The sequence below is a fragment of the Centropristis striata genome, chromosome 10 (assembly GCF_030273125.1).
Source record: "Centropristis striata isolate RG_2023a ecotype Rhode Island chromosome 10, C.striata_1.0, whole genome shotgun sequence".
Classification (NCBI taxonomy): domain Eukaryota; kingdom Metazoa; phylum Chordata; class Actinopteri; order Perciformes; family Serranidae; genus Centropristis; species Centropristis striata.
In genome coordinates this window covers 24,746,082-24,770,812 of record NC_081526.1, presented here as the reverse complement: position 1 = coordinate 24,770,812, position 24,731 = coordinate 24,746,082, and the positions used below count along the sequence as shown (strand labels likewise).

Here is a 24,731-nt window from a genome sequence, read left to right as displayed (position 1 = left end):
TTGTATAGCACTTTTCATTCACGAGAGATGCAACACAAAGCGCTTTACATGCATTAATTTCTGTCTCTGTTTAGCATCAGTCAGATTTTTCATTTTATTTTAATTAACAAAGTATAAAGCTGCCAGGAACCCAAAATACAAACAAAAGACACAGGTGTGTATGGAAAACTACCATTTTTTAAAACCATTTTTACACACAAAAACAGCAGAAGAAAAAATAAATAAAATAAAACTACAAAACAGTCTATTTGAATGTAAATTGAAAATAGTAATAGTTTTCATTGTAGAAAGAAAATTCACAATTTAAAAATGGTCTAGAAACATAAATGTCACACTGTGAAAGCTCCTATGATTGCACTTTCAACTGGCTTTCTTAGCTTGTCTACATATCATATATAAATAAAGTTATTACTGTAAATAAAACATGTGTATTTTCAATAAATAGATGGACTCCAGGGGGTTAAAATAATGGGCTCCAAATAAATTTACAACTCCTCTTAACTGTGGCAGATTCCTGTGTCAATTTATTTTTCGATCTCTTCCATCGAACAGTTCGTTCAGTTTATTTGAAATTTGTCTGCCTTCACTTATTTAAAATGCCTTACATTTCTAAAACAGTATTAAAATATTAAATGGAATGGTAACAAATGATAGAAATATTTAGTAATCTCCTGCAATAATTGACCAATAACCAGGAACTACACCAGATTGCATCACTGTGATCCATTTAGGGTGAAAGTGAGATTGTTCTTATTAAGGTCTCAGAATATGGGAAATGTTGTGTTCAAATATATTAGTACCAGTGTACTGTATATATCAGCCAAAAAAAGTAAGAAGAAATGAAACAGCATCTCCATTACAGAGTTTGTCCTCTAAAAAGTAATACCAAGTTTGATTTAACACTGTCCCACTCACTACATATTAGGTTTAAAAAAAGTTTGGAAGACATTTTCTTATGTAACAAATCAAAAAACCTTGAAAATGTCATGTTCCTCATTTTACAGTAGAAAATGCCTTTAACCTATATGTTTACTCTACAGGATACAATGTACTTTGATAGAATAAAATAAAATTACACAGTCGCCTGTAAAGTTGGAAAAATATATATATATATTTTACCTTTTTCTATGAAATGATTGTGACAATATAATTTATTCTTGACAGATAAAGTGTATATCTTCTCAAAAGTTTATTAATCAATCTCTTCCAAACATATCTTAATGAAAACGAACAATTAACAGAGGAAGTGTATATGTATATATATAGAGGTGCATCTCAATAAATTAGAATAACGTAGAAAAGTTTATTTATGTCAGTAAAATAACACATTATATAGATCCATTAACCACTGAATATAATAATTTATTTAATTACTTCTAATAATAATGATTGTGGCTTACATTCAATGAAGACCTAAAATTCAGTGTCTCAAAGAAATTTTTATATTAAACAAGACCAATTTTAAAAAGTATGTTTAATATGTAAATGTTGGCCTTTGAAAAGTATGTCCATCTATATGACTCAATACTTGGTTTGTGCTGTTTGACTTGAACTACTGAAAATGGACATTTCTATCATACTCTAATATATTGAGATGTAACTGTATATATCTTTAACTATACTAAAGATTTTTTGGGCTGCAACACATTAAAATGTGGATAATTTGAAAAAGACTGAAGCCCTACCTCCGCATAGTTGATTCTCGAACTTCTCGCAGTGTTCATCGTCACACTCGCATAAGTTACCATGGTAACTGTTTCCACTCTCCGTGGTGTGGCAAATGCACCTGCCACACACACAGTCCCCTCGACCCTCACACTCGGTGCCATTGGGCCTCTGACAGGATGCTCGCAGGGTACGCTCGTCTTTATCACCAATGGCGCACTCACAGAACTGACCGATGAAGCCTTCATTGCAGCTGAATAATATTAGAAAGAGTGATAAAACCTGACATTAGCATGGAAAACTAATCTAAAACTGTGGGATGCACACAGCCAAAACTAATTTTCTTATCACATTGATACATTTTCCATTCTTTCAGTAATCTACACAACACCAAAAAAGGCAGAGTATCATTTTAAACGTTATAGTTTATCGTTTTAGTTGGTTTCATAATTCTTATTTTTAATTCATTATTTTTTTAAAACTATTTTAATTTACCCTTTTCAATTATAACCTATCCTACACCATGCTAAACTATTCCTTTGAGTGTTGGTGATGAAGTCCTTATTTAAGGTTCTGAAAAGATCATAGGCATAGTTAAAAGGAAGTAAAATCGTCTGTCTATTCCAGTGATTCCCAACCAGGGGGGCCTGACCCGCCCAAGGGGGCGCCAAAGATCCATGGGGGGTTGTGAAGCCCTCTTGATTTTAAGGGGTGTAATAAATCTAATGTGTTAAATATAGATGAGTCAGCATTTAATTCATTAGTGGGACAAAAACAACTAAATAAGGGCTACATTAAATGTTTATTCATTTATTTAAATAAAAAATCACTATAGAAAAGTTTAAAAACAGGCTATGTCCCGAGAATAAGGGTGTGTGTAACATCCCTCCTGCAGTATAAACAGAGGTAACCTCATCTAGCGGTAACCTCACCTAGATGCAGAAACAGAGAGCTAATGGAAAAATGGCGAAGTGTCAGGGAGACGAAAATGCTGAATATCTCAAAAAGAAAAAGAGAGGGTACCATGAAAGTCACATTGAGTTCGGCTTCATAGAAGCAATGGACAATGGGGGGGTCGCCAAAGTTTCAATGGTAAAAATGTGGGTCCCTCAAGAAAAAGGTTGGGAACCACTGGTCTATTCAATGCTCTGTTACACATTATCACACATTATGTATGGCTCTCTATTGCTTAACAACGGACTGATGCTGGCTTTTTAATGAAATCTACAGAACATCCAGTGCATGCCATCTCACTGACACAGTTATTGTGTAGATTAAGCTGTTAAGTTTACCTGCAAATACCACAGTGGACTTTTCCCTTGCCCTTGCAGTGTGGGTGGTCAATCTTGTCAATCTTGTTTGGGTCGTCACAGGGACACTTGCAATTTGTAGATAAGGTCACTGTCAGTGTGTCTCTAATGCCCAGTGGTCGGATAGTGAAAGTCTTCCCCTCCATGCACGACTTCGCTGTCACCTCGACATCAAAGGAAATCTAGAAAGGGCAGTTAGGGTCAACGAGTCAGTCAAGTGTAATACATCTTTACTTTAAAAAAAAAAAAAAAAAAAGATATGTATGTGGCTTTTTGGAGCTATCATTCATTTCCAACTGCAGGGACTCTGGGGTAAACACCCTGAACATGGTGAAGTGACTTTTGGGAACTTTCTGGACTACCTTACTGAGACATATTATGAACAACTCTCATTTTTAGTGGTTGTGCACATTTTGGTATCCAAGGCTCACTGGAGCTGAGTATCTGAGTATCTCCAGTGCTTGAGCACATGTGACAAAGCTTTAAAAGTAATTATAGTTGAAGTATAAAGAGTGACAAAGTACATGCAGGAAGGAGGTTGTGTTGGATGAATGGGTAGGACTTTAACCCAGAAGACTACTGTTCATGTCCCATGAGATGCCAGACTTAGTTGAAGTATTATTTTCTGTATTGTTTTTTTCTTTTTTTCTTCCAGTTTTCAGTTTCACTTTGGTTCGGTACAGGCATCAAATCTACTTGTAGTTTCTGTAGTTTTCACAGGATTATTACTATATAATGAATCCTGCTGTATACAGCATGTTCCTGTAGATCTGCAAAGCATCATGGTCAAAATGCATTGGTAGGTGGATTCTTCAGTAAAAATATATGTCCTGTGAATCATAACAGGGTTTTTTCCAGCGGCACTAGCAATAATCTGGCTTTGTTGATGATAGATTGATGAGAGTAATATTATCTGCTGATGGCCACCTGCTTTTCTTTACATTATTTTGTTGGAATAATTAACGGACATGATTGCACTTTCATTGGCATTTGACTTCAGTAAGATAGCTCTTTAGCTCATGATTTTGCAACAGAATGTTACCTTAGCTCAGTTTTACCGTGTGAAGTGTGTATGTAGCTTGAAGAGTGCACATGAAGAGAGAATTAGAGTCAAACCTTTCATACCTGAATGACTGATGCCTCTGCATTAGGATTTTTGGTTTTCATATTTACAGGGTTTTTTTCTTTTTTGCACCATTTGTCTCTTTTCTTTCAGGCTGCATTTTAGCTTCATAAAGGAAGGAAGGATTTGTGTTTTGATGTTGTTTATAGAATTTAAAAAAAGTTTACAAAATGAGAAGTACAACATTTCATTTGTATTTCAGATTTAAAATGTCGATTGATAAATGAAGTGAGGGTGAATACAGGTATTATTAAAAAATCTGATGTGCAAAAAAATGTCTTTACATTAACATTAAAACATGTTCTGGTGGGAACTCAAAACATAAGTATATCAATGAGCACAATATGTCCCCTTTAGTCTGGTACCACCAGGATCTAGATGGATGAATGACTTGATGAGAATCACAATGAGGACCACTACAATGTTAACCCTCTGGAGGACTTCTTCATGACGTCACAACGTAAAAACGAAGCAGCATGGAGCCCTGCTGTCAGCTTCCCTCTAAAGTTTTGGCTTTTCCAGACGTTTCCATGTCCAATTTAACGCATTAACCCTGATTTTACTTTTTTTGCAAACATTTTTCTAATCTAGCTCTGTGCATTTAGCATTTGTAATGCAATCTTTTGTGTTTATTGTTTTTTTTTTTTTTTTTTTTGTAATTTCTTTGTGCTTTTTATGTTTTTTGTAAACTTGTGTGGTTTTTGGAAATGATTTTTATTAGGTTTTTGGTGTGTTTTGAGTGTGTTTGTATGTGTTTTTTGTAATTTTGTGTGTGTTTTTTTGGTTTGTTTTTTGTGTTTTATGTGTGTTGTTTGTAATTTTTTTTGTGTTTTTTTTGTTTGTGTTTTTTTGTGTTCAAAATGTTGATCCAGTAAGTCAAAATGAAATAATAATCAGGTCATATGAGGTTGTGCTGAAAACAATGATATGAACACGTCGTGGTAAAGATTTTTAAGTGGTTTATACAGGCAGAATGAAAAGGAGTCAAAACCCGACAAAATAGCCCCAATTTCCAAAGGGTTAAGTAATGTGAATGCTTAGACTTCTAAGGATTAAAACCTGAATTAAAAGATTATTAAAAGTAAAAAAAAGATTGAAAGTAAAAAAATAAATAAAATAATAATAATAAAAAAGGAAAAGACAAAGGACTGACCTCCTCTCCCACTTTCACATTGTCACAAACCCCTTCGCTGTCTCCTGATTGTTGTGCATGGTTGCATTTAGGGGTGTAGACAACTCTCACATTTTCAGGGAGATTGTCATGGGTCAAAGTCACTTTGGAGGACAACCTCTGTCAAGGATCACAAATTTGAGAGGGTGGTGAAATCATGAAAATAAATGTATTTTTCACAAAGGTCTGGATATACACACGAGGGAGGGATTAGCAAAATGTGTCTATGGCAAACTGACAACTTACATTGTACGCACTCTCAATCAGTCCAACAACATTTTTAGAATCTGCTGACAGAACTCCCACTTCTGATTTTGGGATCATTTTAGAGAGTTCCTGGTAAAAACACAGGGTGAAATAAAAACATTGGAATAAGAATAAAATGTGTCTCTTGGAATAAATATAATTAGGTGCAGAAACAAGTTACAAGTTAATGTAATTAATTAATGTAATAATCTCATTTACCTTGTACACATTCTCAACATTTTTTGTGACTGCAAATATCGGCTGAATGTTGTTTTTCTCCAGTTGCATGGCTAGTTGTCCAACAGATGGGTAGTCCTGCACAAAAATATATATTTTTTAATTAGTGTGGTAGAAATAAATAACAATGGATAGGTGCAATGTATTATAATCTAAGTCTTATTTTTGTAGTTTTGCCATGATACCATGGCAGTGGAACCCTTGACTGGTGATCCCTTTATATAATTACATACATACATACATACATACATACCATATCAATGCTCTTGGTATAAAGGTTGTTTTCCATATGGCACTGTTCATCATTGGGTTCCAGTATGCCAGCTAACTTTCCATCCCCTGCCATGTGAAATCCAGCATCAGTGGTCAGCACAATCAGCCGAGTGCTGCTGTTCCTCCAGCCAATTTTGTCCTAAACAACAATATGTGTTGAGGAACAAGCACATAAAGTATGTTGATCCATGCTTGCTTTCCTTGTGTTACTCACAGCAGTGTTTCCCAACCTTTTTTGAGCCATGGCACATATTTTATGTTAGAAACATCACACAGCATACCACCAAACAAAAATGTCAAAAAGAGAGTAAAAACACCCTAAATATGTTTAGAACTGCAAATGCACTGTCATCTGTCACAATTCCAATCCTCCTCCTTTATCTGGCCTCGGGACCGGCAAAAGTGACCCAAAACGGACACTCTGACTGTAAGCCAGCTCTGCTGACTGCAGCTGGGAGAGACTGCTATGGGAGGACTGTGCCGCTTGTGAGTGCTTTGGGACGGGTTAGGGGCCCAAGGCAGCACCCACGGCTCGATAAGAAGAGTAACGACTCTCCAAAAGTCTCCGATAACACCAGAAAAATTTGCTCCATTTGTTGCTAGTCGCTCTTTTGAAAAAGAGTCGCTAGGGGGGTGACATGTTGCTAAATATAGCGACAAAGTTGCAACACTGTTCCAGCTGCAGGACATATCGAGCTGATACACTGCCTCTGTTGGAAGAGCATTTAATTGTTCTGCCTGTCACTACACGCTGCTCACTTAGAGTACCAATCAGGTGAAATTGGATAATCTTGCACAGCACACCTGATGATTTCTCACGGCACACTTGTGTGCCCCGGAAAAACAGCGGTTGGGAATCACTGACTCACAGTACATCGTTATCTCTTTGTTTGAATCCTTACCCCACATACGACAGCCTGCATCATGGCATCAAGACTCCCTTCTGGGGAGTCCAAGTTCCCAGAAATGAACTGCTTTGTCACTTCGTCTCTGAACTCCTCTCTCTTTGGTGTCATACTGAGCACATGTCTATAGCCAAAGGCAGCCTGGCAATAGTTGTCGTTCTCATCACATGGCTTCTGCAGTTTCTCCTTGTTGGTGTTAGTGTAAGGAAGGACCGTCTTATCAACAAAGGCACCAAACCCTGTAGTAATGGGAAAGTGATATTAACTACTATTTCTTGTATTTTCTTATATATTAGCTATTCTTGACATCTTATTACCTATTTGGGCAAATTGAGTGATTTTACTCAGAGCTACAAACAGATCTTGTCCCAGTTCTTTGACATTTTCCAAGTCGTCTTTCATGGAGTAAGACAGGTCCATCAGGTAGTAGAGATCAACTGGATAACCCTCAACTCTTTTAAAAGAAACAGTGAATTTCGAAGGAAGTCCTGTAAACACAGAAAAGAAACAAAAGTAAAGAAAAGGAAAGAAAAAAAAGAAATACTACCATGCTCATATATGCATATTTGAAGTTAAATTACAGTAATTTTGTATATTTCTCAAATCAAATCTGATGGTAGATGACACTAAAAACATGGAAACTAGGGCTGTCAACCAATCAAAATATTTAATTGTGATTAATTGCCTGATTTTCCATAGTTAATCATAAAATAATTAGAATTAACCCTTTATCGGGCGAAGACCCATATTTGGTAACTTCAGCGGATATAAATAGGGTCCCCGTGTCTCTCTGTGAGGTCGTAGAACCACATGGACTTCTTCCAGCTAATAAGCAAAGATCAGGCTACCAATCAGTATGATAATAATATAATAATATTAACTTTATTGACCTAGACCTCCAAATGACCTTGACCTCCAGTTATTCTTCAGTGACTTGTAATAATAATTAATATTTAGAGAAAAAAGTTGCAAATTTACTAGATTAAAGTGGCAAATCTATGAGAAAAAAAGTCACAGATTGAAGAGATTTAAAGTGGCAAATCTGCATGAAAAAAGTCAGATCTACGATGAGATTTACAACTTTTTTCTTGCAGATTCACCACTTTAAATAAATCTGCACATTTTTTCTTGTAGATTTGCCACTTTAATCTCGTAAACTTTTTTCTCAAAATATTACCCCCCTCCCCAGGTCTGTATGTTTTTTTTGACACATTCTGGCTGTTTGTAACATCCTCCAATATTCTCTAGGGTTGAAATTTGGAGTAACAAGTATTTCAATGAGTGTCCTATTAAGGGTTAAATCACTTTTTTTTTTTTTTGGAAATGTACTTTCAGGGGGATTATTCAAGTATGTATTACTCTAATCAATATGGTAGAGGACAAATGTGGTTGATTTTGCAAATGTATATAGATTTATTATTGGAAATCAATTAACAAGCCAGTAGTTAGAGGGCTATGCGGTTTTCTAAAAACTGTAGTTAAGTCCAGTATCTAATATTTCCCACTGCTGGTCAAAATAGTGCACTGCCACTCACCTCAGGTACAGTTTAAACCAGAAGTTTACTGTATAAAAGGACACATGGAAGGAAGGAGGAAGGACTTTGTAGCAAAACTCGCCATTCAAAATGTGTTTTTCTTTATCCATTTCTCGCTAGTTGCCACCCATCAAGGGATTATTATAACACAGGCTGGGTAAAACAATTTGTGGTTTCAAAAACATATTTCAATTACTATGTTATTATCACAATTAAATTGACAGCGCTAATTTTTTAAACATTTTTTAAAATAATTAGTTTGTTTGTTTTTTTGTATGATTTTTCCTCAGTTTTACAATGTTCTGGAAACCAAACACTGCATTTCTTTAGATATCAAAGGTCAGCATTAACTGATTCACTAACCAGGTCGCAGTTCCAGATTAATCTTCTGTGGACTCAGCTGGACAGGCTCCTTCTGGTTGAAGGCGTCGGACAGAGGATCGGCCTTGACAACGCTTACATCGTTCCTTGGGGAGATGATTTCTTCCGTCTGGCAGCCTCTCTCTATCAACCGAGCTTGGGTGTCACAGCGAACTGCTTCCTGCTCACCTGGTTTAGTGAAATTCTGCACAAAAGGGAATATAAAAACACAGGAAATAATTATACTAATTACAGTAATAATTATACTAATAGATACACTAAATTCACTCATGTGTCTGCACATAATGTTATTACTAGTACTCTCTTGCATTTTGTTTTAATAAACAACAGTGTAACAAAAATGGTCTCGTAGGGCTGTTCAATATGGCCAAAAATCCTCTATCCTGATATGGATCATTCAATATCTCACTAACAATATTGTATTATGATATAGCATAATTCCTGGCAATTCAATAAATACTGTACTTTCAATCATCCATATGAAATAATTTGGTTAAAATAGTTAAATGGCAGAAAATGTAATATGAATCAAAAACAGCTGATGCATGCACATTAACCGTTGTGCATGCATCAGCACATGCACATGCAAGGAATGTAATGGCTCACAAAATGCATTCAGTATATTGCACACCGCACAACTCTATGCTACATTTCGTTATCTTTAAGTTTTTGTCACAGGCTAACTAACGAAATAACGAAAACTGAATGAAAAAAACATTTTTGTCAACTGAAATAAAAATAAAAACGAGATAACTGAAACTAACTAAAACTAACTAAAATTATAGCGAAAATGTCCTTCATTTTCATCTTTGTCAACTTTTTTCACACGTAAACCTTTTTGGTTGATATGAAATCTATTTCATCTATCTGGTTTTATGACTTAATAAACTTATTGTGGCTGAGATGGATAATAAAAGAAAATAAAGGCAACATTTTTGTGACTTTTTTAAAATCTTGCACCCAACAAATACCCCATTACAAAAAAACTAAAACTAACACTAAAACTGATAAAAAGTAAACTAAAACTGAGCATTTTCCCAAAAAATAAAAACGAATTAAAACTAGTAAACTCACTGTAAAAACGAATTAAAATTAACTGAATTTGAAAACAAAATTCACAACGAAATTAAAACTAAAACTAATGAAAAATCCAAAACTATTATAACCTTGAATGCTACATATGAATACAGATAGCAACTTTTTGTTGAGACTGTGATGAAGAATAGGTGATAGCCCTCATTCCTGAAGCATTTTGATGTAGCTTATGTCTGCACCTATTTACTAATTTAAATGAACAGAAATCAACACTGGTTGGTGTGGTAGAAATCCATTGGACAAGAAGGAATTTATGGTGTGTGAATAATCCTTTAGACCAGATGAGACCTTAATAATGTTTCAGAGACTCGTGGTAAAAAGTTTGGACCAAGGGTTGCACATTGTAGTGGCATGATCATACATGATATGATGTGGGACATACTGTACACTGCAAAAAAGCCAACTTGTATTTTTTGGCCTAAAACAGTGATTTAAGTTGGTAAAACTTGGAAATATAAATTATTGACATTTAGGGCAATAATGTAAGTTAGCACAACAAAGGAAGCCAGTTGTCTGCTCAAAACAAGTTTGTGAGTTGTTGTTGCTTATATCTTTAAGTTGGGATTCACAACAAGGGACAATAGTTCTGCTAACTCTTATTTCTTTGTTGTGAAATTCGGGAAAACGGTGAAATTCGGTCATTAGCGAAAGCTAGCGGCTAACTGATGCTAGCGGCTAACTGATGCTAGTGGCTAATTAGCGGCTAACTGATGCTAGCGGCGCTGCTTGTTACAGCTACAAGAGGTAGCCATTAGATGTATCAATGCTAGCTCAAAATTGTGGTCGCAACATTAGCTGACATTTCATAACGGCGTTACAATCGTGCCAATTCAGCACATTGCAGAAGTTAGCAGAAGTAAGGATTAAAAGTTATTACAATGTAAAATTATAAGTTAGTACAACTTACAGTGGAGTTGACATAAATCTGAATTTTGAGCAAACTCAAAAACAAAACTTAAAATATTTAGTTTAATTGGCCAACTTAAAATTGTATCGAAGTTTGTTGCCTTGAAATTTTGAGTTCACCCAACTTTTCTTTTTTTGCAGTGTATAAAGCTAAGTGAATGTAATGTTACTTTACATTTTCATCATGTCTATGTCTTTGCTGGCATGATGTACCAAGATCCTCTCTGACATCATATTTATGTTGTAATAAACTTACATTTGAATCATTATTCAAGTGAAGACTGACCAGAAGTAGTTTCCCACATGAAATTGGCATTGTCGACATGCTCCCAACCAAAAAAGGACACTAGGTAGCTAAAGAAGGAATCATTTTATTTTCCTAACGACTTGACAAGGATCAGGAAAGAACAAGATAAAATTATACTAATACTTATATTTTGACATAAGTAAATGTGAATTGACTAAGTTCTGTTTATCAGCTTGTTTAGTTCACTTATGTATTGGCCTAATATATGGCCTAATGTTAAAAACAATTACTTGTCCATAAGCACTTCTGAAGGTGCACACCTGCATGTTGCACCTGCCCCAACAGGCTCTGTTCTGTTTTAGAAAATGAAAGCACTTCAGTAGGTTTTGCTCAGGATGATGATGGACAGTAGAGTCTGTTTTCAGTAATCAATGGTGAAAAACTGCAAGCATATCAAAATACCAATAGGTTAGTGTTAAAGGGCTTTAGACTTTCTTTATGTTAAGTAAGCCCTAACTGAGTTCACTGTCTCACTGTTCTCTAGCAGGGCCTGCAGATGGCAGTAAGGCCATCCTCCGCTAATAACAGCTTCCCTTCCACACAGCTCCACCCACAGGTGTCAAAAGCACACACTATAACCCACTGCCTCCAGTATTACTGTCACTCCAAAACTGTATATTAAACATCCTAAGTGATTTAATATGAGTCCTCCACTGTTGGCTAAAGAAGAATATCAGTGACTCTGTATGCTCAATGTATCTCTAAATTATTTCAATTTGTATAGGCTGAACTGATCTGGAAGAGGAGGAGACGTTCTATGTGAAATACTCATTCTTTGTCACAGTACTACATGCTGCCACCATTCCAAAATGCATGGAGTCACTGCTCTTAGTCACTGTAGTTGGTGTTTAAAGACCCCATCCACAGATCCCTCTGCTATACATAAACTGGCTCATCTCATTTCTCATTTCTGTAACTCAGCGCTGCATTAATCTCTGATGCCTCCAGGCAGAATCCAAAAGATCCCACAAATTCAAATAAAACATTTAATTTTCTTCTATAGAGATGACATAATTATTGCCTCTGTTGTATTACTAAAACACATTCAGCCCTTGGTTTTCCCCTGACTTACCTGCTCTTTTTAAGGAAGCAAATGAAGCTGGGTTAATAGCCAGAGGTTTAAGGGATCAAACCCACTGGATGTCATTCAGACATCTAATAAGCACGTTCACAACTGTAGTCAGCATACTATCTGGAGTTAATAACTAACTCATACAAAATTCTGTAAAGCTGTCAAAAAGACCAAAGCTGCAACTTCTCTTTCCCCAAATCTTTTTTTTGACCGTTTTTTTAAGTTTGATGGTTGCTTGGTGACAGAACCAAACCTTTTATCATCATTTTCCAGTGGTGGAGAAAGCAAGAAGAACTTACTGTCCAGTTTTAAAACTGTCCTGTCTCTCAAAAATGATGGAATCAATAGTGAATAGTAGGCTGATAGCATTCCTTTCAGATTATTCGATCCTAGTTTCACATCAGTCTAGTTTAAGATCTAATCACAGCGATGCCTCAGCTGTCAAACTTCTATTATGATCTCACCACAGGTTTAGATTACAAGAAACATTGTTATTCTATATTCATGGACCAGGCAAAAGCATTTAATGCAGTCAACTATTCTCTGCTTACAATGTATATTTATATGGTTATATGGCTCCAATATGGATGCTGTCAGATAAGTTATTATTGTGTTTTTGAAATTCCCATTAAACTACCATGCCAAAAACCTTGTTGACAAATGAATACCCCAAATTATTTTTTTTTATGTAGGAATAAATCCAACTTCCCCCACGCTAGAAGAATGTCAAATCAAGCATCTTATTAGTCTTTGATTATGGAGATGTGATGTACAGGAATGCTGCTCCCTCAATACTGGGGCCTTTAGACTCTGTTTACCAATCAACCCGATTCATTTCTGGAGACAGCTACAAAACTCACTCCTGTACACTTCCACGGCCAGCTCTAGGCAGATTTAAACAAGTGCCATACTGCTTCCATTTCTTAATGATGGTTTAACTGAACTCAGTGGGATGTCCAGTGAGCTGGACATTTATTTGTAGCCATCTCCTGACTTGTACTTTTCAATGATCTTTTCTCTGAGTTGCTAGGAGTGTTCTTTTGTCTTCATGGTACAATTGTAGCAGGAATAGTGATGAACCAGAGACTGGACCTCCCAGACACACATGTTTTTATTAGGCCCGGGACTGTAACGCTTTAATTAAGATTAATTAATTACACAAAAATTAACGCGTTAAAAAATTGAAGCATTTTAATCGCACTTATTTTTGCACCGTGGAACGTTTCTCACTGGATGAGTTTCAGGCGGACCGATTATACTGGAGCACCAACTAGCGTTCATGAGTTCAGACAACAACAAACCACAGTGAACATGAAGGAAGAAGCTGATGAGACGCTTTGGTTGGCCCCGTGGATGATGGGACATGTAGTTACAAAAAAACAACGGATGGAAGCGTCGATAAGAGCATGGTTGTGTTGCTATGCAACAAGGAATTCATATATCACCGCAGCACATCCAGCCTCAAGTATCACCTCATGCAAAACATATAGCAGCTAGCTATAAGGTCTACCTACCTATAGGCTACCTGAATTTCTGAAATGTACTATATTTCTAAATATGTTATTGCTACACTTAATAGCAAAAATTGCAATGGTCTGTTGGACTTGAACAAAAATAAACAATATTTTTGTTGCTTAAGCTTATGTATTCAGTCATTATTCAATGGTATACTAAAAATCTATGTGAAAAAAAATACTTTTCACTGTTCTCAGGTCAAATATTTATATGCGATTAAAATGTGATTAAATTTGATTAATTAATTACAAAGCCTCTAATTAATTAGATTCATTTTTTTAATCGAGTCCCGGTCCTAGTTTTTATACTACGATCACTTGACACACATCAACCGCACTCTCAACTGTGATTTCCATTTCACTAACTGTGACTCTGCTGCATCAACTAGCTGGAACTCTGTTGAATTAGGTCAGTTACTTTAAAGGGGGCGAATGTTTATGCAATCATTTATTTTACCTGATATATTTTTAATTAATTGACATTATTGTAAAAATCTGTTCACTTTAATATTAAAGAGTTGTTGTTGTTTTTTCCCGCAAATTCTTCTCAAAAAGCCAAAATATATTAACCATGATTTCATGTGTAAAAGCAACAAAAGGGTGAAGAAGTCAAAGGGGGTGAATACTTTTTTTTTATAGTCATTGTACATTAATTTTGTTTCTCACCAGCTGTTGGCACCACACACAGTATGGTCCAGATCTGATACAGTCCCCACAGGAGTTGACCAGTGACTTTGTGCAAACTTCCTCTTGTTGACACAATCCTGCAAGGAAAACCACAAACCATGAAATACAGTCCCAAAATCTGCTCTAATTCTTAAATGGATGCTGTGGACACAAACAATCAAAGCTGATCTTTTTATGTCTATTTCTTATAAAAATGAAACAATGTAATATATTGCTAATGTCCTGCCTGGGCCACACTACATGCATCATGCATGATCAACAATGATTCTGGACACTGCTCGGCTGTGAGTAGTCCCACAAATAGCCTTGATTAAGAAGGTGGTTTATTAGAAGCTTTTAAAATCGAATTTCTTGAGTCAGACCTGGATGTTAATATCAAATTTTAAAATTTGAAGAGTTTTCCTTCTGCCTCAGCTTTTTTGGCCACCACCTCTGCAGACTAGACCATCACATGAGTTTAACATTTCACACAATCAGGACTGCAGCATAGTTGATAACGTAACCAGCCAAACTGTAACGGTTGCTGCTTGCCAAACAGGTTGCCAAACCAGCACTACCTCTAGTGTTAGTATACGAGAAACAGCCATAACTGCAGTTACACTGAAATAGATGCAATAACAACAATTAAAAATGAACACTGTGAGGAGTATGAGCTTACCAAGTTTGTCTAAGGCAGAGAAATTGGCACATCTACCAACTGGATTTGGCAAAAGTTTAGTCTATTAACTAGCTACATTGGTAATGAAGAAGATAGAAGAAGATAGCCCTGAAAGAAAGCGTCACATGGTGTGGTACACTGATGGGCACTTTCACACCTATCTCGTTTGGTCCGGACTTTAAGACTTTTCAGTTTGATCCGAACCTAAATTCCAGGTGTGAAAGGTGCCGCGGACGATGGTCCGCACCAAAGGACCAAACTTTGGTCCGACCAAAGGAGGTGGTCTCGGTCCGGACCAAACGAACCAAGGTCCGAACCTTTTGCAGTGTGAAAACAACTTTTTTTTATAGCTCAGACCTTCGTATCAATGACAGGAAGTTTTTTTCTTCTTCTGCTCTGGAATTACGGTACAGGAAGTCATGTTACGCTAATGCGCCGTTACAGCAAAACACAATTAGCCTAGCAGATAAAACAAAATATATGACAAAATGAGCCGCGGCAGTACATGGGGAGATGAGGAGATTAGATGCCTGATTGAAATCTGGTCGGACGACTTCATAAAGAGCCAGCTGGAGAAAACACATAAAAATAAGGAGACTTTCAACTTGTTTTCTGAGAGGATGAGACCAAAACAAAATGAGCCGCGGAAGTACACAGGGAGATGACGTGTCCAGTAGAATTGTCTTGTAAAGTCCGTTATTCCTTTTGCAGTGTGAAACCAAAACCAACAGGACCAAATGTATACAGTGTAACAGAACACGGACCTTGGTTCGGACTTTCAGGTGTGAAAACTCCCTAAAGAGATGGTCTGTCAAGGCAAGTACTCCTGCCCAGCTCTCACTTCCTTAAAGTGCTTGAAATGGAAGAAGGCCAGACTACCATGTAGAGCTCATGTGTTAGGATAGCCTCACCAGTCTATTTGCAGGCTGTTCTCATCCACTGTTTCTGGGTATAAAAAAAGGCACTGAACTGTTTTTCAACCCAACATAAGGGTGAGCCAGGAGGCGTCTCTAAAGGCCAGATACTGCTGATCCGTCTCTTGAGGCACAACATGAAGGAGACTGAGTTCAAGAGACCTCGACTTGTTTCTTCATTGCTCAAGGATGGCGAGGTAGAGCATTTGACCCAGATGTTGAAATGAGGTTATGTATTAATTTGATACATATAGTAAGTCTCTTACAATAACAGAGAATAGAAGCTCTGCAAATCTACAGAGCTAGTTTGTGAATACAAGTGGCCCATTTGTTAACATTTCTATAATTGTTTCATTAATATGGAAAAAAATTAATTAGTTGAATCTTAAAGATTGCAATGTAGCTTTTTTTTTTTTTTAAAAACAACAACTTACCATTTCTACCCATCAGAAAGAGGAGAAGATACAGCACACAGAGATCCATTTCCTGCTGACAAAAAACACATACAGTCAACATATTGTTCCAACATGGACTCTTTAAAAAGATCTAAATGAGAATCATTTCATGGTTTCTAATATGGTAATATTTTTAAATAATAAAATCCCTTAAAATTACCCCAAATAGCACTGACAAAAATTACCATCCTTGACTTTTCACCTTAATTAACCCTCTTCCTCAAATATGACTAATGATATGGTGTTCATAGGCTTTACATTAGCACAACCAAACACTAATTGGCAAGAGGACCACACATCCAACTCACCAACGTGCTTAAGTCATCTTAAGGCTTGGCCTTATTACTAAATGCTGGCTTTGTGTGGAGAGCAGTGGCAGGTTGCAACAAAGGATGCTGTTGTATGAGACATTTTGGTTTAAATATTGTGAAATATACAGTGTGATATATTACCTCACCTTCAGTCTCTATTGTGTTTGAGCTAGAAACAAATCTTGAAGGGAATGGTACTCTTTTCCTTATTTTGTCCAAAAAGCCATAAGGAAAATGTGTACACTGTACTGTACTACTTACACCCTGGACTGTTATAGACATAGACAACACATTCCTTACATATATATCATTACATTTTATCTCACTTGAATGGAAGCAAACCCAGGCAATTTGAAAACAGGAAGTTCTAACCACTGAGCCTCTGCCACATGATCAAATCAAACATGCAAATAGCAAAGGAAGGATGCTACAACCGAATTCTCTGTGTCTGCAGTTGTGTTGACTCCTTGACCCAACAAGTCCTCCAACTTAACAACAAAACATGTTTTGAGTTGAGACTATTTATTAGTTATTAAATGTGTCCTGCAGTAGTGATATTGTGGTTCTAATGATGCTTACTCAGAGGCCACTGTCTGAAACTCCTTTTAAAAATTCAATTCATTCCAATTCATTGCATTTTAACTAATATGAATGCAACAAATCCTATTACCTAAACAACAAATAGGTCATGTGTGTGCACCTGCTGGCTAATACCAAATGTGGAACCTTAGTTAGGCAGGGAAGGATATGTGGCTGTAGACACTATGTAGATGAGCAGCATGGTGCATCAACTTGCCCCCAAAACTGTGGATTGCAAGTCTGTATTGTGTTGTGTCTTAGCTTATGAAAGCCTTTAACATTAGATGCCATTGTGTATCCTCAAATGGAGCCCTTTTTAAATTGATAGAGACATCAGAGTCTGTGACAACTATAGAAATAAAGTAAGATTAGAAAAGACAGTGAACTGTTTCCATGGTCATTTGACTAGGTCAAAATCAAATGGTGATTGTTGTTCACACATGGCTGGCTAGTTGGCTAAATGCAAACATCTGGCTAGATAACTAGCTTGTAAATTCTGCTATGCATTAATGCTACACTGAAAATGAGAGGAACAAAGTGGCCAATCATCTGCCGTAGCAATTAATTTAACTACACTTTGACAAAAGTGCATGGACGCCGCATTTAATTGTTACATTTTTACTTATTTAGCAGCAGCTTTATTCTTTTTCAAGCAGGGGTGGGTACTAACTCTTTACAAATAAAACAAATGAGTTTTAAAAAAAGTTTTTTCTTTTCTGTTTAGGCCAGTTACATACTTTTACCTTTCCTTCTTTTTGACCTTTGTCACAACATTTTGCTACATTAACTGACTTCTTATCATTAAAAGTCCTTTTATTTTATTGAGAATTGGTGGTTGTGGGCAGTGGATGTTTAAGGGGAGATAGCAGGTCAACAAAAAATGCCATGTATTAGTGATGGACATCATCTGAAAGCTGTGAAGATTAATTTGAGATACAGCTCATCACTGTGTGTCTAGTTGTTCTGGTCAAAAATATCTAATTAACATGACTTAATTAATTATTTAAACCTATTCAGGTGTATAAGGGTTAATAACATTAATATGTGCCCCTTTGAAGTCCATTTCCATGTTCAACTACGTCCCATAAGTTGTTGTAATAATTATTTGGTTGATACCATTTGTTACACACACACTTGGTGCTGAATTATGCAATTTTATTCATATCATGAATGGATAAAAATGGTCAAAAAAATCCTCCACAATATTACATCAATATGCCAAGACCTTTAGAACAACACAGAAGAATCCATGCTGTGATTTGGGTTCAAAAACTTTCATCGTCAATTTGGAGAATTCTGTATTTTCAGCAATTGGATGATGAGGACTTCTGTTCTTCAAACTGCTGACAAAAAAAACCCTTATTGTCAATAAAGCTAGGAAAGCTGCACATCCTCTGACTGCTTGAGGTCTCTAGTTTGTGCTTGTAAAGTTTCATGAGGCTGTGATTATCCTAGCCGTAATAAGTTGATTAACCAATCAAAACGAGTGACTAAAAACAAAAACTAAAATGTCAAAGGCTATTTTGTGGTTATGTCTGTAACATCCACCCACTGCCAGAGCTCATTCTAAATATACTGCAAATGGCTTCCTGTACACCGAGGCTTGTTTCATCAGGGCTGTGTCAACACTGTTGAGACCATAAAAGGTAAAGGGGAACAGTGAGGTGTTGTGACACAAGTACATTTCCGCTTTATGACTCGGGCTAAATAAGTGGTCATTAGAAAGTAAAATGTATCTATCTTGTATATGCACCTCAGAAAAGATCATAAATTTGAATCAACACATCTCGGCACACAATTTGTCAGTTAAGGTACTGTGTCCAGCCATGCACACATCTGATACACATTTCTTACAACTCGCAAGAAATAAAAGTAAAATAATAATATATAAGGTAAATAAGAATATATTTTTGTTGAGACACCATTTGTAGCCTTAATAAAACAGCACTGTACTAAAGTGAAAGACACACTGATATTAAAATATGTAACTTTTATAGTATAAAAACAAGCATCCATTGTTTCCCCATTAAAAAGAAAAAAAGATTTCCTAACAATAAAAATAATGTACCACAGCCACTACAGTCTAGTGTTGTCATGTATTTGGGTACAACGGCTCTCCACACATGCCTGCTCAAAGTAGAACTCTCTTCACAGATCTGACAAAGGGTTCTGAAGGAAAATCTACAGAACCAAAGGTACCAAAGGCCCTTTGAGGGCACTAGCCTACGTACAGGCACTAGCTTAGACCACAACCACAGACTGTATATAAAGGCCACAACCGCGTAGAGGCACACCACCAAGAAAAAAAATAATAGCTTATGTGTTCTTAGTTTTGCAGTGTCTGTTTTGTCACACACTCTGCAGCAGCAGTTTGTGAGGGATGGGTGTGAACAGAAGTGGGTGTGAAGCACGGTTATAATAGTTTTAAAATTATAGTTTAATTTTAGTTTTAATTTCGTTGCGATTTTTTGTTTTCAAATTCAGTTAGTTTTAATTAGTTTTTAGAGTGAGTTTGCTAGTTTTAATTAGTTTTTTTTTTTTGGAAAATGCTTAGTTTTAGTTTAGTTTTTATTAGTTTTAGTTTTTTGTAATGGGGTATTTGTTGGGTTCCAGATTTAAAAAAGTCACAATAAATGTTCCTTTATTTCTTTTGTCTGATCCATCTCAGCCCCAATAAATGTATTAAGTCATAAAACCAGATAGATTAAATAGATTAGTTAGTTTGAGTTTGTTTTGTTACCACACAATACAGTTTCCGTTAGTTATCTTTTTTTTTTAACTCTCGTTTTTATTTTTATTTCAGTTGATGAAAATGTTTTTTCAATTCTAGTTTTCGTTATTTCGTTTTAACTATAATAACCTTGGTGTGAAGAAGCTTTTCTTCTTCTCTTAGTATCCAATACTGTGAGAGAGAATAGGTCCAGGTTGTCTGGTGCGCCGGGGATTAAGCAAAAAATGATGAAAAGAAAGCAAAATATGTTGGTATCTCCATTATGATTATAAAGCAAACCTAATATTAGCAGTTTATGCTTAGCAAGCTATCAGTACTTTCCCAACTGGTTGTGTATTCTACAACAAAGGGAAGTGACAACTTCATTTATTTTGACACTTCAAGGCTTTATCAGGAAGTGAGAGGTAATTGTTTATTGGTGTTAACAGCAACGGAGAAACTAAAACAACTGTTGATGTGTAAATCTGGTGTTTATCTAAAAGGTGGAGCACTCACAGTCAAAATAATTATTTTCATAACCTTAAATTCATTAGTAGTATTCAAAGCATTGGTAAAGTGATTCATATTTCCCTGACTCTCTATGAGGATAAACATACCAAACAATTTGAATTTTTATTGGTTTGATCTGCTAGCAAATATGAGACCCTACAAAAAACCCTAATAAAAATAAAAATGTATTCACAAATTAAACAGAAAATAAAATGTCAAATGTGTCTGTCAGTAGTTCGTTCAGCCAACTTCCTCTTAGAAAACAAGAAGTTTTTCTTCTTTGTGGCTTAACATGAAGTCTCAAACTGCCACAAACAGTGGTGTTGCTGCATAGACATTGTCTTCATACTAGTATTAGTACTAGTAGTGTTTTCATACTAGTAGTAGTCTTCTTCTTGGCATGACCACGATATTAAATTCTTCACAAAAAATTTGATGATGTAAAACAGTTTATTTTGTACTTAGTCAGTCTGTGTTTAAAGCACAACATCACCAGCGTTTCATGTAAGCATTAAAGTCAAAAAAGTATTTCTTCAACAAAACATAAATTTTGTTTTAAAAAGCAAACTTACCAGTAACAGAAAGATGCATGCAGCTGACAGCTGTGTTGAAAACTATATGGAGGGAAAGACTCCACCCTGACAGGAAGTGTGAAGCAAGTGTTTTACAGAGAAATGGGAGGGGTTGTGTCAAAGATTAAGCCGCAGATCATGATGTAAAAATAAAGTGCCTATAACACTGCTAACCAGAAATGCCTACTCCATTTAAGACATTGAAATATTCACTTAAGTTTTGACCAGTGTCTGACTTCTAAAGACTTGACTTGAGATTTGAAACCAAAACCATTAGAGTTTTTCCAGGTAAAAACTATTAAAATCACTGACCAATGCATCATAAATAGAATATTGTTAGACTGGCCCAAATGGCCACACAGCTGAACATGTAATTATTGATTGCTCTCAGTAAGTACAATGTGAGCAAATAATGTAGGCATAAAAGTCCACTTACAAGCTTTTACACACATCTAAACATCTTCTTCAACAAATGAGCAAACATTTAGACAGTTCATTGCCTGGAGATTAGAGAATGGGGCTTGTATCCAGAGGATCACCGTTCGAATCCCAGGACTGACAGGTCAAGCACCTAAACCCCCACTCAGGGCCGGCTCTAGCCCATTTGGTGCCCTAGGCGAGATCCATTGGTGTTGAACAGCTCCGCTTGCTGTTTCACGAAGGTTGGAACTCCCGTTTTTGTTTGCCCATGGTGCCAACCAGGCTAAATAATACAACTGTCTGTCTATAAAATTATTAACTTACAAGTCAATTCACAAAGAAGCACAGCTGGAGACCGCTAACAAAGTTAGACAAGACAATGAAAATGCAAACTGCTTGAAAAATGTGCTTAACTGCGTTGACTGTGTCAACCTAGCTAGCAAGCTAATAAAAATGAAACGTCTGCACACAAAAACGGCATTTAAAAAAAGATGAAATAACGTTACTTTTATATTGGGACTTCTTCTCCTCCTCCTCTTTTCTTCTCTTTCTATACTGCACACCGGAGAGCTTTGACAGTCATTTCATCTTGCAAGATATATCAAACATAACGTGTCCATCACTTGACGTGACCTGACCAGTGACAGCGATCTGACCGTCTAAAGGGGGGCAAGGCAATGACCACACGTCATGTGACTCAGCACCACAACAAAATGTCATTGTTTATCTGTTTCTTTATTTTTGTTAATATTTATTATTTTCAAGACAAAACACAAAGCGAAGGCGACAATGGGCATCGAAAATTATTATTATTATTTTTTTCCTCCCTCTAGGGTGACTGGCGGCGCCCCTCCAGCAGATGGCGCTCTAGGCGACCGCCTATGTCGCCTATGCCTAGAGCCGGCCCTACCCCTGCTCCTAGCATGGTGTGTTTAGGTTATTATAGTTAATGAAATAACGAAAACTAGAATTGAAAAAACATTTTAACTAACTGAAATAAAAATAAAAACGAGAGTTTTTAAAAAACGATAACTAACTGAAACTGTATTGTGTGGTTACAAAACTAACTAAAACTAACAAAAATTATACTGAAAATGTCCTTCGTTTTCATCTTTGTCAACTTTTTTCATACATAATCCAGTGTTTCTATTTCTCCACCGCTGAGTGTATGTATTCCTGCTTTGTGGGCTTCCGGGAGAAGCGCGAGTGAAATTACCGTAATGACACCATGTTGGCTGTAAAGAGAAACTTCTCAGCTTTCAGAAACCATTAGAATTTTCCTGATAGCACAAACCGTTTAGTTATTATGGTAAAAGTGTTGCCAGTGTAACACTCTGTAAACTTTGGATGTTGTGACACATTTAGCTTGCAGCGGTGCTGAAAATCCAGCAGCAGCCATAGAATACATAGGGCAACACTGCATAATCCTTTCTGGTTGATATTGTATTTATTTAGCTCCAACTAAACAGCTGATGGTTAGTAAACATACAGGAACACATGGTAAATATGTTTACTGAGACTGGGATGTCTACACTCCAACCAACATTCAAAACACCTGGAACTGTAAGAATTAATAACCTTATTGGAGCTGAGATGGATAAACCAAAGGAAACAAAGGCAAAATGTATTATTACTTATTTGAATCTCGCAACCAACACACAAAACTAAAAACTAAACTAAAACTAGCAAACTCACTCTAAAAACTAATTAAAACTAGCTGAATTTGAAAACAAAAATTCAAAACGAAATTAAAACTAAAACTAATGAATAATCCAAAACTATTATAACGTAAAGGAAGGGTTAAATCCCTGTTGTTGGACTAATAAGGGAATAACTAAATCTTAATCTTATTCTTAAATGGAGTTTATGTGACCTCAGTGTAGAAATTCAGTGAGATCATCCCCTTTTCAGGAAACCATGATGATCACGATGATAATGATTGATTGGTCAACAACACTATGATGAACATTTATAGATCAACAGCGTATTACATGGCTATTTTTATGTAAAAGCTGTAGATTGTCTTAGTTAATTATCAGCCGTTCAGTCTCACAGCTCTCATTAGTGTTATTCTAGTGCAGCTGTTTTCAAAGAAACAATAATAAGTGTCCCAAGCGTGCCTTTCTTCTTGTACTTTTTTTGCCTCAGAATACATCATGTGCAGATTTAGGAAGATGTGAGAATAGCATTGCTGTAAAGTAGTTATACATTCAAATTGGTGTAAAAATCATTATTGAGGTGGCTTGACCTTTGTCTTCTAGCTCTGTGTTTTTCAAACTTTTTGTGCCCAAGGCACACCAAAGTGTGAGCCAAAATCTCAAGGCACACCTGCCACAACAGATACAACTGATACTGTGGTGGAATGATCCATCAGCCACTCAGACAGGGATTATCTTCCTACTTTGTGGGTTTTATATTCTAAGTTGCCTCATGATGACTAAAGAAAGCAAATAGCCTACAAAGGCAGTTATTGTTAGCCATGACTTAAAGCTGACACATATACTGCAAACTGGCATCCGGCTTAATATGACTCATTTGGATGTGCCTTTAACCACAGGCTGAAAACACTGTGCTGGAGGTCACGCTGGTTTTTTCCCTCTATCCTATCGTTTTATCTCAACTTATTAACTTTCATTTTTTTAATTAAATACCAACTCTGAGACTCTAGGAAAAGCGGTGGATGATCTTCATACATTGAGATTTTTGGTGGATACTATCTCAGCCTGCTTTGTCTGCTGAAGCCTGAGGATCTCCTAGCAGAGAATCTCAGCACACCATGCCACCTTAATAGGACCAAAGCAGCAACCAAAGCAATGGAGAGGAGTTGGTGTCGCTCTCATAGGTACGAGATCTACTGAGTCAACAAAGGGATCTGTTCATGCAGATTTTGCAGCAGCAAGTCGTGGTTAACAGTAGAGAATAGGCTGGCTTTCAATACGACTACATTTTTTCAGAATCATTGTCTTTTCCTCTCAACCCGTTTTCTTATATAGCCAAATTGTCAGATGTGATCAGGTTCATTCTCATTTGACGAGGTCAGCCGATGGTGGCCAGATGATGTCACCATGTTCAAAATCAAATGCATTAAAGATAACAGTTATTTATCATGCCATCAATCATTGGAATAATTGTCCACTGAATAAACGTAAACTGAATAGCAAAATATCTGTCAAGT

General features: G+C 36.3%; 1 protein-coding gene across 1 annotated transcript in view; it reads right to left on the bottom strand.

Annotated features, from left to right (window-relative positions):
* itgb2 (integrin, beta 2) overlaps positions 1-21,156 on the bottom strand; it is a 30,853-nt gene extending 9,697 nt beyond the window's left edge. The window contains exons 1-12 of the mRNA XM_059343088.1: positions 21,137-21,156; positions 16,434-16,485; positions 14,407-14,504; positions 8,829-9,030; positions 7,248-7,418; positions 6,928-7,169; positions 6,006-6,164; positions 5,735-5,830; positions 5,516-5,605; positions 5,252-5,389; positions 2,958-3,157; positions 1,686-1,918 (exon numbers count right to left, since the gene is read on the bottom strand). Of these exons, the coding sequence (XP_059199071.1) occupies positions 1,686-1,918; positions 2,958-3,157; positions 5,252-5,389; positions 5,516-5,605; positions 5,735-5,830; positions 6,006-6,164; positions 6,928-7,169; positions 7,248-7,418; positions 8,829-9,030; positions 14,407-14,504; positions 16,434-16,482 (1,678 nt within the window). The 5' untranslated portion in view covers positions 16,483-16,485; positions 21,137-21,156. The remainder of the gene's footprint in view (positions 1-1,685; positions 1,919-2,957; positions 3,158-5,251; positions 5,390-5,515; positions 5,606-5,734; positions 5,831-6,005; positions 6,165-6,927; positions 7,170-7,247; positions 7,419-8,828; positions 9,031-14,406; positions 14,505-16,433; positions 16,486-21,136) is intronic.
* Between the last annotated feature and the right edge of the window lie 3,575 nt (positions 21,157-24,731).